Below are 16,896 nucleotides of genomic sequence, written 5' to 3' on the forward strand. Positions count from 1 at the left end.
CTCCTAAAATAAATAAGACATCCCTTACAGGTGTAAATACAATACATATATAGAAAAAACACTGTTCAAAATCATGATATATATATAGGCTAATATAATGCAAACATTTTTTTACAAGCCGTTTTATTGACTTTTTTTCTTAATAAGCGTCAAAACAGCATTCATTTATAAAATGAATAAATTTAGTGTTTTTTTTTTAACTCAAAGCAAAAATCTTCATTGGAATGTTTGGACATGAGATGTGCTGTTTATAATAAGATTTATCTATACTTATTTATAAAACAACAAGATTTCTTTAATTAAAGGTCCAGTGAAGTGCTTTGAAATATGTATTTTTACTCAATGCTTGTCGTAATTTTAACCAAAACATGAGGTGGGAAATAGACTAGCTCCCCTATCCTTTTTTAAAATAAAAAACAACCAGTAGGGTTTTGTTTTTTATCACAGCTCTGCCAGTGTGAGTGGTTGAGCTCAAGCGCATCAAATGAAAAGAAATGAGAAGCGTCTTGAATGGGGCGTGGCATCTCAGAAACTAGAGAGCATTTTATTGATTACAATGTGGTGAGAAACTGTAGTGCAAATTAATGTGAATAACTTCGCAAGTAACAAACTACAAGGTTTACACGTTTCAGTTTTATATCTTCTAAATGCGAATTTTGTCACTATTTTGGGGTACACTAGCTTCTAGATATCTTAAAAACTAACAAAACTGATCCTAAAAAAGTTTATTTTAACTTCATTGGACATTTAAATACAGTTAAATACAGTCCAAATACCTTTGGGGCCTTGGTGTTGGTGACTTTGGCTACTTTATATTATACTTAAGACAAGGGGTCACCAATCTCGGTCCTGGAGGGCCGGTGTCCCTGCAGGGTCTAGCTCCAACTTGCCTCAACACACCTGTCTGGATGTTTTAAGTTTACCTAGTAAGACCTTGATTAGCTTGTTCAGGTGTGTTTGATTAGGGTTGGAGGTAAAACCTGCAGGACACCGGCCCTCCAGGAACAAGTTTGGTGACCACTGCTAGACTATATATTGTATATAATATAAAATAAATATTTTTCTTTCTTTTCATTGAAACTGCTGAGAGAGGTCAATGCATATTGAGAAAATGAATGAAAACTATGCTTTAAAGAACACTGAACAACATTCCAATCAGCCAATCAGAATTCACTGCCATGGTTGTGCTTTGCTATCATGAAGAGAAGGTGGCGTGTCGGAACTGCTGACCTTGTTTGACGGTGCTTGAGGGGTACAATTTTCCCTGCTTGATTCCTTCCATGGCTGTTTGTAGTGAAGATGACAGAAGCTCTGCGGTCTTCATGTAAAGCACCAACTGCTCAGCATAACTGCAACATTACACTTAATTTAACAACACTCCAGACGACAGATCTTGCCTAACTGATATTTTAGTAACCAGTCATGTTACAAAACAATAATGACACACAGTTTGCGCACCCATCTGCAGTCAAAAAGTCTAGAATAAATATCCAATGCCATCTAATGAGATCCGCTCACCTCCACTCTCGGCTCAGAGAGCTGATCTGGTCGGCCATCAGGCTCTGTTGTTGGAGCAGGCTGGTGGAGGAGAGCTCAGTCTGGGCCATCTCTCCACTCCGAGCTCCTGCTACCTCCACCATACAACGAGCAAAGTCCAGCATGAAGCGGAGCCTGCAAAGAGTCTCCGTGTGTTCCTGCTGCAGACGAGAGAGAAGTGTGATGTTACACTTATAAATCACTTTGAAATATTGCGTCAGGCAATAAAAGAAAAAGTATTTCTGAGACAGAAACACAGCTAATTTGGTGCTTACTTCCATCAGGGTCTCCTCTGGTAGTTCAGGGGCTTCAAAAGTCACGGCTGAGATGGGGTCAGAGAAACCGTAGCGGGGACTGGAAGATCCCTCATAGCAGTCCATGTAATTGCCTGCTTGTGTGTAGCGGCTGGTGAGAGAGCCTACTGGACTAACGGAGCTTGAAGAACCTGCTGTGGTGGAGCACCAAAAGAGTTCTGGGGTCAGAGAAATCCAAATGAATCAGAACAGGAGAGGAATAAATGAACTAACCAGAGAGCTTTCTTGAGCGAGAATTCTGCGGAGGTGTTGCTCCACTGGGTGGAGAACCAATGGTGAACACCACTCGAGCAGGGCTACCTGAGCCGACCACGATGCCCCCACCACCAGGTGGCGCTGAGAGAAGAGAAACAAAAGTAAGAATAAGTAATTAAATTAGGGCTGCTCAATATGGCTGTTTCTCAATATGCGTTCTTCAGCGATCTTGCGTCCTCGTGTTCTCATGTAACATCATTATCAACTGCCAAAGTTCAGTTCCAATCCTTAAGACCGCAAGAACGGAGGATGCCTGAAACTTCCCGTATGTGTTCTTGATATCGAGCAATACATCTCACGAACAAAATATTGTATTGTCTGTTTTTGTCCCCAATATCATGCATCCCTACTTTATATAAATTGACATTAAAAATGCAATATTTTACTATATGAAAACAGCTTGAACAACAGCTCCCTTTCATTAACAAATCATTTTACACTATTGTGTACCAGTCTGTACTTATTTTAGATTTGCTTGTTGTCAGGGAAACACTTCCATTTAGTTTATCCTAATGTAATAAAATAACATGATTTTTTTAAGCATATAGATCAGGGGTTCTTAGTCTCTGTCCTGCAGACTTTAGTTCCAACCCCAATCAGACACACCTGGGCTTGCTAATCAAGCTCCTACTAGGCTTTCTAGAAACATCCTTGCAGGTGTGTTAAGGCAAGTTGGAGCTAAAATTTGCAGGACACAGGACCTCGAGGGCTGAGTTTGAGAACCCCTAATATAGATAAATGACCATTTTTAAAAATGCCACAAACCACTGATATAAATGCATCTCTGACATCACAGAAATAAATTACATTTTAACTTACATGCTAAAATTAGGGATGCAACAAATTGCTGATGCTGAAATCTTTCAGTCAATACTGCTTTTTTATTAAATGAGGAAAAGTGTGTAAAAGTTATGCTTTATATGAGCAGGGCTATTTACGTTTTACTCTCCTAGCGCCCGTGGCTTTTAACAGAAGTTGAAAGCGATTCGCTATAAAATTTTATTTTAATTGTTTGCTACGCCAACCTGATTTCATCAAGTAGGACATGTTCCTGGATTAACTTCTATGTTGATCCTGGAACAACATTCCAATCAGCCAATCAGAATTCAGGGATATGTTTACCGCTTATGTTAAGTTTAGGCTTACTGTTACATGATTGTTATCCAACTATTATTCCCCTCTGATTTTAGGAATTATTTACAGTTAGGGTTAAGTTTAGGAGTAGGGAACAGGTATGAATTACATTTTCGAAAAAAATGATGTTCCAGGATCACATCGTACTTGGCAAAATCATGATGTGCTTGTTGCTAGGCAAACCAAAAAGCACACTGTCAGTTTCACCCTGGAATTTTCATTTGGGGGGATTCCCTAGCTAACAATATATAATAATAATATATAACAAGTTATTTTAAATAGCGGACCTGTGATGTCGATGGCTCTGTCAGTGTTGAGATTCTCCATGCTGCCTCGTTCTCCTCTCTGTCCTCCAAATGCTGCCATCAGCAGCACATCAGACAGGCGACCAGCGCTCTGAGACCTGTCACAGAAAAAAAATGTCAAAAGACAGAACATAAAACGAGAAAAAATCAAAACATTTGAAATGCAGAAGTTTAACAAAATGATTAATAGCACCGTTCCAAAACGAGAAGAGCGTTCTCAAGAGCATACAAGTAATTTTAGAGGTTACAATTAGTTTACAACTCTGCCTATGCAAACAGCAAAGAAGTTTACTTTTTTTTTTTTACAAGGTTTGTAATGGAGAAAAATCCATCTAACTCTTCCTCTCTTACCTCCCAAATCCTTTCCGCTCCTCTGGCTGGTAGGCAGGTGAATAACTAGGCTCTCCCTGAGCTGTTCTGAGGCCCTGCTGGGTCAGAAATGTGACCATGTTTGGGGAACTCGGAGGCTTGGGAAACTCAAACGGGGGCATGGCCTGGGAAGGAGAAAGGAAAGGATATTTTTACATTATTTATTATTCTTTGATATTTATGCATTTTGCATCGCAGAGACAGTACATACAGTTGAATTAGAATTATTAGCCCTCCTGTTCAATTTTAATACTAACCTTAAAATGGTTTTTAAAAATTAAAATCGTTTTTATTTTAGCCAAAATAGAACAAATAAAACTTTCTCCAGAAGAAAAAAATACTATCGGAAATTCTGTGAAAAAAATCAAGTAAATGTTTTGTTTTAGGAAATATAATAATAATAATAATAATAATAATAATAATAATAAGGAAATATAGCCATAGCCATATATTGGTTGTATTTTTCCTCCCATTCTGGCTCTCTCTCCCTCTCCGTGCCTGTTATTTCTGTTTGGTGGAAAGCTGGATAACGTCATCATTGGGCGATGTGGTGCGGTCATATAAAAAGGACGCCTGGAAGAACTGAGCGCAAGTGTATTTTTCCTTTGATCTCGTTTTTGCTGACATAATTTTGATTTTCGATGTTTTTGCTTAACTTTCGTTTGGGTAAAAATATTTTGCACCACTTTTGCCCACTTTGAGAATCCTGTGATTTTTGTACAATATTTCGTTTGATTTGTTTGTTACTTTGTTGGTCCAGCTCTTTCCAGTCATATTGAGCTATACTTCATCAAGTTCACTTTTTTGTCAAAGTAAGGTGGATAAGGAAGATGTCGTACGACTTCACCTTGCAAACACGTAGGAAATTTATTGTTAGAGACACCAGGTAAGAGGTGAATGCCATCTTTTGTTTTATTTAACATTCAGTTGAGAATAGGGAAGAATACAGCGCTGAAGACTTTTATTTTGTTTGCATACAGGGCTGGGCATTAACTTTATTGATCACCAGCCACAGTGGCCAACATAACTAGCCACTTGCCATTTTCACTAGCCACACTTTTGTGTTGGGAAAATATATTTTATATGCATAAATTTGACTGTAACATGCTAAAATCACTTGATTTAGATTTTGTGTTATGTCCACATGACTCCTCATTCATTTCACTTTTTGTGTGTCGAGTATGAGCTTGCTCAATGTGCATGAGCAAATAGGTCGTGTCACATTGCAATTAGTTTTCATTTCACATGACTTTTCAGGGCTCAAAATAAAGGATTTACCTACACCAAAAATAAAAATTTGATTCTTAGCCACAAAATTTAAATGTGTAAAAACAAGCTAAATATAACTGTATACATGCATACATACATAAAATATGCACAGTAATCTGCCCTGTCTACACATAAATGGAGAGTTAATCTCATATTAAAGCAATGTTATTGTAAAAAAAAAACAGATAATTAACTATACTAACAAAAATAACTAAGCAAAAGAAAGCAGGTAAAAAAAAAACACCGTAAGTGATAATGAAAGGATGATCACGCACACACGATTAATGGTAGGCCTGTTAATAATCTATTCAAAGAATAATTCAAACGAAAGCAGTGACTGCTGCTGTTTATAAAAGGATATATATATATATATATATATATATATATATATATATATATATATATATATATTTAAACTCTTGAGCTCTTGAAAGCAGCAGGACTGTGTGTGTGCACGACCAGTGCTTTTTGTCCAGTCTATTTTAAAGAGAACCGATCACACCAGTACTTCGCGCAAGTAAACGGGAGTGTGTGCGCTTTTTATCAGTCGCACTCATCACTACGTGATGATCATCCTCTCATTCGATATTCACCAGCTTTCTTTTGCTCACGTGAACACAGTATTTTTTTTATATATTCCAAGATCACATTTGCATGAATATTGGGCCATCCTTAATGTCAAACTGCTTCTAAGAAAACAACAATTTAAAAATTATTTTTTAACCAGCCAAAGTTGCTAGTGGGAGTGACTGTCTTACTCACCACAGCTGAAATCTACCTGCATTTGGCGGGTGTTAATGTCAAGCCCTGTTTGCATATGCTTTCTAGCGAGGTAAAGGGTTATTCAGGAGTTAGAATTGTTTTGTTACATTTCTTTCTTTAGTTTGGCTTCACTACCATCCCCTTACTCCTGAGTTGAACTAATATTTTGTTTGATACTTTTTTTTTTTACTTGCTACTTTATTACCTTTTTTAGTTATTTTAAATATTTCTTTTTTGTATATATATTTGCACATGTCTATGGTTTTCACTTTTGTACATCAAATCACTAAGTTTGGCATTTCTGTTGTCCATGTATTTTGCTTCCACCATCACATGGTAAAATTGCCAGACCTTTTAAATGTTATTCCTTTTACCCTAGACCAGGGGTGTCCAAACTCGGTCCTGGAGGGCCGGTGTCCTACATATTTTAGTTCCAACCCCAGTTAAACACACCCGAACCAGCTAAACAAGCCGGGTACAATAAACTTCCAGGGAGGTGTGTTGAAGGAAGTTGGAGCTAAACTATTCAGGACACCAGCCCTCCAGGACCAAGTTTGGACAGCCCTGCCCTAGACTAACATCAAAGAGTTTGTAACAATGTATAAAAAGAAAAATGACTGACTCCTAACTTCATTCATACATTAATTCATTAATTTTCTTTTCAGCTGAGTCCCTTTATTAATCTGGGGTTGCCACAGCGGAATGAACCGCCAACTTATCCAGCGTATGTTTTACGCAGCGGATGCCCTTCCAACGGCAACCCATAACTGGGAAACCTGACCCCTAACTTCTCTTGTGTAATGTATATACAACAAGATTATGGACATATACAGAGAGAAAGAAATCTTACTCTTGAAGGAGAACCCAGGATAGTTGGTAGGGGGTTGCGTTGCATAAGTTCACTGAGCCTGGGTGAGGAGTGCAGGGTCCTGAAGGGCATCACGTTTGCCTGAGGGGCGACCACTGGATCTGAGTGCTGCTTCCTGATCTTCTGCCTGCAGCCTCCAGCGGCCTCCAGCAAACAGGGGGCACTGTTGAGCCGCGTGCCTAGACCCTGCTGCTGAGGCCAAGTCTTGGCTTCTGAACACACACACACATTAAGAGTGCAAGATGAGCCATACGAAAAAACTAAATCTATATTTAGATTTAATTTAGATTAGATACAAGATATGCAAAAAAAAAAAAAAAGTGTACTTTTTGGGTTTTTTTAAGTAGCAATAGTTCTAAAACGATTTTTCTTTTGGGTCCGTTAAAACATTTTAAGCCATGAATCAAACCCACAAGCTAAAAGGGTAATCATGACATCAGCAACATTGATTTAAAGTTTAAAATTATATATACAGACATTTTTTTTTTCTTTTATTATGACTGAACAGTGTATAGATAGGACGCAAAATTAAAAAAAGAAGGGCCGTGATTTAACTTGGGATGCCCCACAGTACAGATGCACTATGTTTTGGCACATTTCCCACTACACTATTGGTGCCAACATATTCAAATACTTAAGTATTCTGAGAGTATAGCGAGACAGACTTGATAATGTCATTTGCTATGCTTTATGGGAGTAGTTTCTGCACCACTAATTAAATTATTACACTGTTTTACAAACGCAAACAGATTAATGTGAACTTAGCAAAGACATATTCAATCGTTTAACCTCAGGGCTCACAACATGTCTGTCTTCAAAGGTTTATCAGTTACTGTTAAAAATCAATTTCCCCATGGAGGAAATGAATGTATGAAAGGAATGGGGTTTTCTTCTGGAACACTGCAGTTGTGCTCTACAGAGAGATGGCGATATACAGTTGAAGTTAGAATTATAAGAAGATTTCTTTTATATTTTTTCCCCAATTTCTGTTTAAAGGAGAGAGGATCTTTTTTTTTTTAAACATAATAGTATTAATGTCTTATTTTTAAATAACTGATTTCTTTTATCTTTTTTATGATGACAGTACATCATTTTTATTTTTTAAGACACGAGTATTCATTTTATGGCCTGTTTCCACTGAGTGGTACGGTATAGTATGGTTCGGTTCGTTTTTATGGCCGTTTCCACTGTCAAAGAGTACCTAAAAGGGAACCATACCGTACCACTTTTTGGATACCCTTTGCAAAGGGTACCTTGCATGACAAAAGGGTACCAAAAGGCGGAGCTAGACGTGCAGCTGAACGATATTGGTTTACAGAGATACGTCACTCGCACGTAAACAAGCAGGAGAATGAAAACAAAGCAAGCGCCGTTTTTAAAAACACAGCAGAGACATCACACCATTATAATATTTAAATATAACAACAAAACATCGTCGACCATGTGTCTACATTTGAAATAAATAACATCTTGCGCTGATGATAATAACATGCACGTGATTATTGAAGTACGTCTAACATATGATCCTTTCAGAAACGTACAAACGTGAGACTGATGTGTGAAAAAACAAAGAAGCCGGAAAAAACTGAGGAGCAAAATAATTATTTTAGCAAACTACTCCTACTTAGTGGAAACAAGCTATTAGAGTGCTATTTAAAGGTTAAACTAGGTTAATTAGGTTAACTAGGCAAGTTAATGTAATTAGGAAAGTCATTGTATAACAATGGTTTATTCTCTAGACCAGGGGTCTCAAACTCAATTTACCTGGGGGCCGCAGGAGGCAAAGTCTGGGTGAGGCTGGGCCGCATAAGGGATTTCACAAAAAAAGTCCTCAAATGTCATTATTAACAGTTTTAATTATTTCTTCTGAACATGAAGTGTCCTGAACATTAATAGAACATTGAGTGAAGATTATGAACAGTTCTTCTGAACATGGCATCTTTTGCCTACTCTTTGCTGCCAGAGACTTGACAGCGCTTCTTCTCACAAATCTGAACCACATTTGGCTTTAGAGCGGAAGCAGTTGAGACCCTCAGTATGGCTTGAAGATGATCATCATTAAGTCTAGACCTGTACTTTGACTTATTGAAGTCCTAGGGAAAAAAGTGGGGGAACTCACTCAAAACTTCCATTCCCTCACCTAAAAAAAAGACGTATATATGTATAAATAAAACACCCCCACCCCACTCCAGTCACATCAGTCTGTACCAGTCTGTATCTACCTATAATATATATAAGATGCAGGGCAGGCACGTGCACACATAGGGCTCAACCTGTGCAGACAGAGCACATGCCCTTTTTAGTTTTGCATAGAAAGTGCCCTTCCAAAATGATCAAAAGTGCCCCGGCGACGCGACACACCTTCGGTCCCGCCCTTCAGTAGGCGCGCGATTACACCGCTCTTCAGTACGCGCGCGACAACACAGCTGATCAGAACGCGCGCGACAACGCCCCTCCACACTTCCCGCCCGCCACAGCGTCTAACAAAGGAGCAGGGTGCGTGGTGACGTCACCGGCATCCTCGCCCCTTTGTTTACACGGCGGGCGGGGAATGCCAGTGACTGCTGTGTACGGATAGAATCAGCAGAGCGGGAAGCGCTCTCTCTCCCCGCTACGCTGATTCTGTCAGTGTACAGCGGTCGGCGCGGGCCACAAAATATTGCACTGAGGGCCGCAAATGGCCCGCGGGCCGCGAGTTTGAGACCCCTGCTCTAGACAATTAAAAAAAAAGTTAAATTGCTTAAGAGGGCCAACAATATTGACCTTAAAATGCAATCTGTTTTTATTTCAGCAAAAATAAAACACAAGACTTTATCTAGAACAAATCTCTTTTTTTCTAAGAAATACTGTGAAAATGTTCTAGCTCCATTAAATATTCCTTGACACATATTTGAAAAGAATAAATATTTCACATGAGGGTGAATAACTTTGTTTCATATCCCAATATACACTTGAGGGCACTGTCCAAATGTCCATTTAAAACAAGTACATCATCAACAACAACAACAACAACAACAACAACAACAACAACAACAACAACAACAACAACAACAACAACAACAACAACAACAACAACAACAACAACAACAACAGAAGTCTATTAAATGAAGGAAGTATTTTACCTCCACCACGAGAGCCCCTGTAACCCACTTCTGCACTCGCTGGGCAAACTTGGCCTGGCAATTCAGGAATTGTGCCCACTTTAAAGACAAAAGGAGAAGAGAGAGAAAGAGAGGGAGAGACAAAAGGAGAACAGAAAGGGAGAGAGGGAGGGAGAACGTTTGCAAAAAAATAAAACACATGGATTATCTTTAGCCATAGTTTTGGCCAAATCAAACAGTACTCACCCTGTGGAGAGAGCTGGAAGGGTTTGCTGCCTCCTGTGGAAAGCCTGCGGGACATGACAGCAGAACCAGACCGAGGAGGAGAAGGCCCTGTCCTTCCACAGGCCAGAAAACTACCACTACTGCATCTCTGAGCCAAACCAGATCTATGCCGGAAAGAAAAAAAAAAAATTTTAACTCCAAATAATTACTAAAATAATAATAAATTACTACTACTACTAATAATAATAATAAGGAAATATGACATTTTTATATATATATATATATATATATATATATATATATATATATATATATATATATATATATATATATATATATATATATATAATAAAAATATTAAAAAGAAATATTAAAAAAAAAAAACAACTGTGAGTGTTTCCAGAAAAATACAGAATAAATAACTTTTATTTTAGGAACAACAACAGAAAAAGAAAACACTTAGAATTAAGTTTAAATATTTGTTTCATACAGTAGATTCAAAACAATGCATTAGACATATTGTTAGGGATGTCCTGATCAGGTTTTTTTTGCTCTCGAGTGGGAGTCATTTGATTTTGCAGATCAACCGATAACAAAACCCGATCTGATACTTCTATAATACACAAAATAAATAAAGAAGAGCAAAGAAACAGATCCAGGATGGAGTCAATCCATTGTGTGATAAGGCTTAGTAGAGACATGGGAATTACAGAAGAACTCCATATGTCTGTGAAGAATGAAACATGGGCTACACATCTTATAACAGGATAAATAGTTTGTCAGAAATCTTCTTATAAAGGGCTGGCAGAGCTTTTTCTGTTAAATAGTGGTAAGACGGCATTTCAAATTGAAGCTTTACATTTGTTTTCGAGGTGTCTTATCAGGTTTGTTGTGTTAAACGTAGCCTTTTCTTTTCCATGTCTTGCAATGCCAAGTTTACATATCTCACAATGTTATCATCATCAACTTTATAATACCCCCAGACCGCAGACAATCTCGTGCTTTCTGCTTCAAGCTGCTTCTGTGCTCTACTTTGCCGGAATTTAACCAATAGCATCTCTGCACCAAAGTGATGTCATGCTGCACACGTTGCTGTTTCTGAAGTCAAGAAAGAGGTCTGACTCTGTGCCACCACATAACTATAGATGTGTTAAAAAATAATAAGAATATATATTTATATATACACGTATATATATTTGAGTCTTGATCGGGAGGTAACGTCCAATTCGGATCGAGTCTGAAACTGCGTCATTGGGCCAAATTTCTGATTACATGACCGGATCTGGACATCCTTACATATTGTTGTCTGGTTTAGGCAAAAATAAAAGTATATACTAAAGTTTTGAGGACTACAACACTCAATTTTAAAGAGGTTAACAAATTCATTCCATTAGCAAAGAAAAGCTTTATTATAATTACATACAAGAGAATAATTACTGATGTTATTATTCATTTTGCTGCAAAACATGATGGACAAAAATAAAAAGTCTCTGATGCATAACTGAGATTGCCTTTACCTGAAAATTCAGTAAATAAATTTTCCAATCAAATCAAATACCCACTGGACTCCCTGTACTGCATGGCCAATTCAAATCAAATGAAACTTCGAATTTCTAGGGAAATGTTTGATTTTGCTTGATGAGATGTGCGTTCACTCACCGTGGAGAACCCTCTTGACCTGGAAACTGGAAGTTTTGCTCCATGCGCTGGTAGTTGTGAATCTGTGTGGGCACTGGAATGGGTACAGACTGCCCATAGTTGCCATAGCTACTCCCAGAAAACTCACTCGGCCTGCTGAGAATGAGCCGGAAATCAAAAGTAAAGGAAAAGCCAAAGAAATGGAGTGAATAAACAGAAAGAAAGACAGGGAAAGCACAAAAGAGCAGCCATCAATATACCTTCCAGCTCCTGATCGATAAAAACATTTCAAGTATCGAATCACATTAAAAAAATGTAAAACAGTAGGACGCAGATCCTGGGAGTTGCTGTCTATTTTGTGTGGCTGCGGCTTTCATGGGCCGTGTTTAATAATGGAGGAGAACAGGATGAGCTGTGCCTATCAAAGATGCAATTTTCAAGCCAATCTGGGACTCATTTCCCTTGTGGCGAAGGCCCCGATCTTCAATGACCCAGAAACCAAACACTGAAAAGATTAGCTAGACAGGAGGAAGTCTTGGATGTAAAAATATGCAACAAAAAACTGCCTATTGTTTCTAACCATAACAACAACAAAAAGTGAGAAAAATATTATATTAAGAAAATGCACTGGTGGGTTGTGTGAATCTTAATGTGTGAATTTAAAAGGGACCTAATATGCAAAACTTCACCTTTTATAAGGGGTTTAAACACAGTTGTGTGTTAACAGTGTGTGAATATAGCCAACCTATGATGATAAATTAATTAATTATATATATATATATTTTATAATCACACTTGATAAAAACTGCAGAAACACTTTGATTGACGTTCTCCCTTTGTCATAGACAGCCCTGAGTGAGAAGCAGCCGTCTGCTATTAAGAGTTTTAGCATCATACCTGCTGAAGATTATGCCAGGGACTAAGAGGCATTATAAATGTCTAAGCTCTGCAAAAGACTTTTGGCCAGCGGAGAAATTAAAATGGTCGTGCCGAACAGAGTCTGGTTCTTTCAAGGTTTTTTTTCTTCACTCCTATCAGGTGAAGTTTTTTTTCCCTCTCCGCTGTCGCCACTGGCTCGCATGGTTCAGGATTGGTAGAGCTACGCATCGATGAATTTGCTCTTCAGTGTTTGAACTCTCAGTAATGATTTTAAATCACACTGAACTGAGCTAAACTGAACTGAACTTAAACACTAAAAACTGAACTACCCTGTTCCAGTTACTATGACCATTTATGTGAAGCTGCTTTGACACAATCTACATTGTAAAAGCGCTATACAAATAAAGCTGAATTGAATTGGATTGAAATGTTGAGTTTTAGGATGCACAAATGATCACTGCAGTCTTCGTAGATTACTTTATTCTAAACCGACAAAATACTGCTGCAACTTTGATACAAGTTTTATTTCTTAAGAGAGTTAAAAAGCACTGCAGTGCTTGTCTGAGATAACTAATCTACCGAAATGTGTGTATTAAAATATGAAGCTGATCGGTCTGTCCTTGTCACGTGATTTGCGGTTCGCTTGCAACATTCTAAATATGTTTTTAACTGCGTGGGCCTGGAAGGCGCTGCGTGTGTCGCTCCCAATATGCATACGCCTCCATTGGAAATAACGAACTTGCACGTGGAAAAGACGCAGTAGGTGAATGGCTGCCATTATTTGTAATCTCCAGCAGTTGATTTTTTTTTTAACGCTGGATTCACCTGATTTATTGACGAATGGGTTGGGGTGCTGGTCTGAGGGTTGGGGACCAATGTTTTAAACCACTTTTGACTATTTCAGATTTCACAGAGATAACGTTAGTTCTGTTTTGAATCTGCCGCTATGCTGATGCAGCTGTGTTTGTAGCTCCACCCCCTTTTGAAAAGAGGGCTGGAAGCACAATCCCATTTGAGATTAAAGCGACAGTCACCAAAATAGCACAATTTGGATCAAAGCCTAAAAGTTATAAAACATTATTTGTGGGGTATTTAAAGCTGAAACTTTGTAAGGATACCAGAGGCTTATTTTACATCTTTAAAAATGCAGCATAATAGGTCCCCCCTAAATAAATAAATGACAAGACAAATATAAACAAATTACTGTATGACTATTTAACTACTGTGGCTCATCCCAACTTGCTTGCAAAAAAAACAAAAACGAGAGCCATTTTGGTAGTTTATTTCTTTCTTTTTTGTTTTAAAGGGCAGATCATACCCGCTGGGTCCTGGAGAGCTGCTGAATGATGGAGAGCGTGGCGGAGTCTTTCCTTGACTGCACTGACCTCCGGACGCCAGAAGAGAACTCCTACAGCAAGATACAGATGGCAAATATTAACAGTGGATTCATATCAAACACTACTCTGAAATAAGTTAGGGTAGTTAATTAGTAAATCTACTCCATTTAATTGTATTAAACTGCAAAAGTTAAACACTTTGAAGGCTCTTAACAGCTCCTTATTTTATATCATATATTGTTGCTAGAAGGGATACTTCTATGGCCAAAAGTTAATGAAAGTAAATTATTATTTATTAAATTACCCAATAATTGTATTTTATTAACTTCTACCCACACCCCAACCCTAAACCCAACCTTCACAGTTATTATTCATATTATTTATTAAATGATTCATTAAATTGTATTTCATTAACATCTTCCCACACCCCAACATTTAGAGTAATGTAAAAACAGTAATTATTTTGATTATTATTCAAATTATTCATTAAATTGCATTTTGTTAACATCTACCCTACCCCAGCCCTCACAGTAATGGAAAAATAGTAATTATTGTTGTACAGTGTTACAAAAAATATGCAATATTAATGCATGCGTCCACAGCTGTATCCCTTCAAAATTTGACCAAAAAGTTTGGGGTCAGTAAGTTTTTAAAAATTTTTTTTTTAGAAATTAATTACATTAGTATTATATATCTATTATATAGCTAGAATGACTAAATTTATTTTTGAAACAAACAGGAAATAAATATCTTCAATTTTGAATTAATGGTCAAATAAAGTTTTTAAACTGTTTTTTTGTGAAAAAGTTCTGAGGGGAAAATGTTACGAAAACATCAAGCAGCACAACTATTTTCAAAAATGATAATAAAGCCATTTTCCACCTGGTATTTCAGTGCATTCTTGTGAGTACATTTGTTGTACAATGATTTAATTTTCACAGTTATGACTACATAAAAAACAAGCTCAAGTTATGTTACGCAGCAACAATGATTTTCATCTGTGCTTTTTTACAATTCAGTGAAGTATGAATAACTTGTTTTGGTGCACTTTTTCCTAATGTGCCTTAGGCGGAGATTAGACTTTCTTTTGTGGCTGCTCAACAAAAAGTGTACGCAAGGGTAAGCAATATGATCAAATGTGTTTTCAATTACCTCTGGAAGTAGTCAAAAGTGGACAAACTCAAAACAATTTAGACTCCATTTACACCTGTATTTAGTGGTGCTGCTTGTGGTTCACAAAAACACATCTGAATACCAGGAGTAAACAAGGCCTAAGAAATGCTTATTGAGCACTAAAACATCCCGTCAGAATGATAGGATAATTCTGCAAGCCAGTTTAAAATCTGCATCAACAACATTAGTTCTTGCTAGTTTTATACCAATGGTCTACAGAAATTGTTTGTGTGGTGGTATTTAATTTATTGGTGCACTACAACAGTGTTGTAAATGGTTGATAACTATACTTACGTTCAATGAGCTTATAGCGGTTTTGAGTTTTTATGCATATGTCAGATTTAATATTATATAAACCAAACAGGACACATGTTGTCTTTATGGTATTTGTCAACCATTAATATCAACAATTAATATATTGCGATCTTACCCGCTATACATCAAACTGTCCTGGAGAACCTTTCCAGTTGGCATGTCACAGGTAAGCTCACCTAAAAAGACAAACAGAAAAGATGAAAAAGATGAATATACAGCAATACCACATTAACAGACTTTTCTGCGTTATAGAAAAAAGTCAAACAGCTTAAAGGAGATTTTTCTTGCAGGCTTACTGGGGAAATGAGCTGGAACCATGACGAAATCATCAGTGTCACAGGATGAGTTTTTGCTACTGCTGCCTCCTCCACCTCCTCCTGAGTCTTTCAGTAGATATCCTGGAGAATCCTGGGTAGGGGAGGCTAACGCCTTTGCACGGACCTGCTGGATCTCAGCAAGCGATTGCTAAAAAATACATAAAACAGAGTAAAAATGTTGCAGCATAAAGAGCGTGCTGTTGATTCCTGAATTTTTAGTGTACATAACATGTTTACAGCCCTGATGAAGCTATTGGACAAGATCTTTAGTCATTTATCATTTATGTAACTTCTTACCAAACTAAGGCAGCTCTTAAACAGTCTAACAAATGCATTTATTTCCATAAATAGTATCTTTAAATAACTAGCTATTTATAGAACTCAAACTACAAAATATTACAGTATAATATCGTTGGTTTTAGAACCCTGACCTCTGTACAGCATTCTGATACCACGAGACTCATAAAATACCCCAATCTACATGGCTGATAAACATGTGTCTCCTATCACGGATTAGTGTTACAAGCCACCATAAAAAGTTAAGAAAGTGTGTCTTTGTTGGATGAGGCAGCTGCCTGCTCTGGTTATTTATCTTTATGTCTGTGACAAACTCCTGACATTTATCATTTGACACAGATTTTACAAACAAATGGCTCAGACAGACACACTTGTATACTGTACACAGTTTACAAGGACTCTCCATATGTGTAATGTATTTTAAATGGTAAAAAAAATGCTTATTAAATGGGTTCACACCACGTCTACCCCAAACCCACCCTCCACAGGAAGCCCGTGGCCAATTTTGCATGTCAAAACACTGTTAAGTATGATTTAAGCGTTTTGAATTACAAGGACTCAAGGTGTGTCTCGAAAACCATTTAATAGAGCACAACTAGGTCAATCCTGTGCCATTATACATTTCCCTGTCCTTGTAAACCACATAAGCAAGTAAAAACACACTTACGTACATACAGACATACACTTACAGGAGGAGAGGCCAGGTGTGAAGTAGATGAACTGCTGCATGAGCTTGCAGAGGCTGAATTGGGAAAGCAAGTTACGGTCACTGGTGTAGCTGTGGAGATACGTAGACACACAC

The 16,896-nt window shown here is 37.6% G+C and overlaps 1 protein-coding gene across 4 annotated transcripts in view; it reads right to left on the minus strand.

The window, feature by feature from the left end:
• Positions 1-16,896, minus strand: part of ulk1b (unc-51 like autophagy activating kinase 1) — a 44,026-nt gene that overhangs the window by 9,365 nt on the left and 17,765 nt on the right. The window contains exons 12-25 of one of the 4 annotated variants that reach the window (XM_068216020.2): positions 16,784-16,872; positions 15,777-15,945; positions 15,596-15,656; positions 13,974-14,063; positions 11,798-11,929; positions 10,160-10,302; positions 9,935-10,012; positions 6,795-7,024; positions 3,896-4,038; positions 3,527-3,642; positions 2,064-2,186; positions 1,812-1,981; positions 1,519-1,697; positions 1,231-1,349 (exon numbers count right to left, since the gene is read on the minus strand). In XM_068216020.2, coding sequence (XP_068072121.2) covers positions 1,231-1,349; positions 1,519-1,697; positions 1,812-1,981; positions 2,064-2,186; positions 3,527-3,642; positions 3,896-4,038; positions 6,795-7,024; positions 9,935-10,012; positions 10,160-10,302; positions 11,798-11,929; positions 13,974-14,063; positions 15,596-15,656; positions 15,777-15,945; positions 16,784-16,872 — 1,842 coding nt within the window. Of the gene's footprint in view, positions 1-1,230; positions 1,350-1,518; positions 1,698-1,811; positions 1,985-2,063; positions 2,187-3,526; positions 3,643-3,895; positions 4,039-6,794; positions 7,025-9,934; positions 10,013-10,159; positions 10,303-11,797; positions 11,933-13,973; positions 14,064-15,595; positions 15,657-15,776; positions 15,946-16,783; positions 16,873-16,896 lie in introns of all 4 variants that reach the window. The other 3 variants (XM_005161121.6, XM_021469039.3, XM_002665925.8) reach the window with 3 other exon arrangements.

This window comes from Danio rerio, chromosome 21, assembly GCF_049306965.1.
Source record: "Danio rerio strain Tuebingen ecotype United States chromosome 21, GRCz12tu, whole genome shotgun sequence".
In the NCBI taxonomy this organism is placed as follows: Eukaryota; Metazoa; Chordata; class Actinopteri; order Cypriniformes; family Danionidae; genus Danio; species Danio rerio.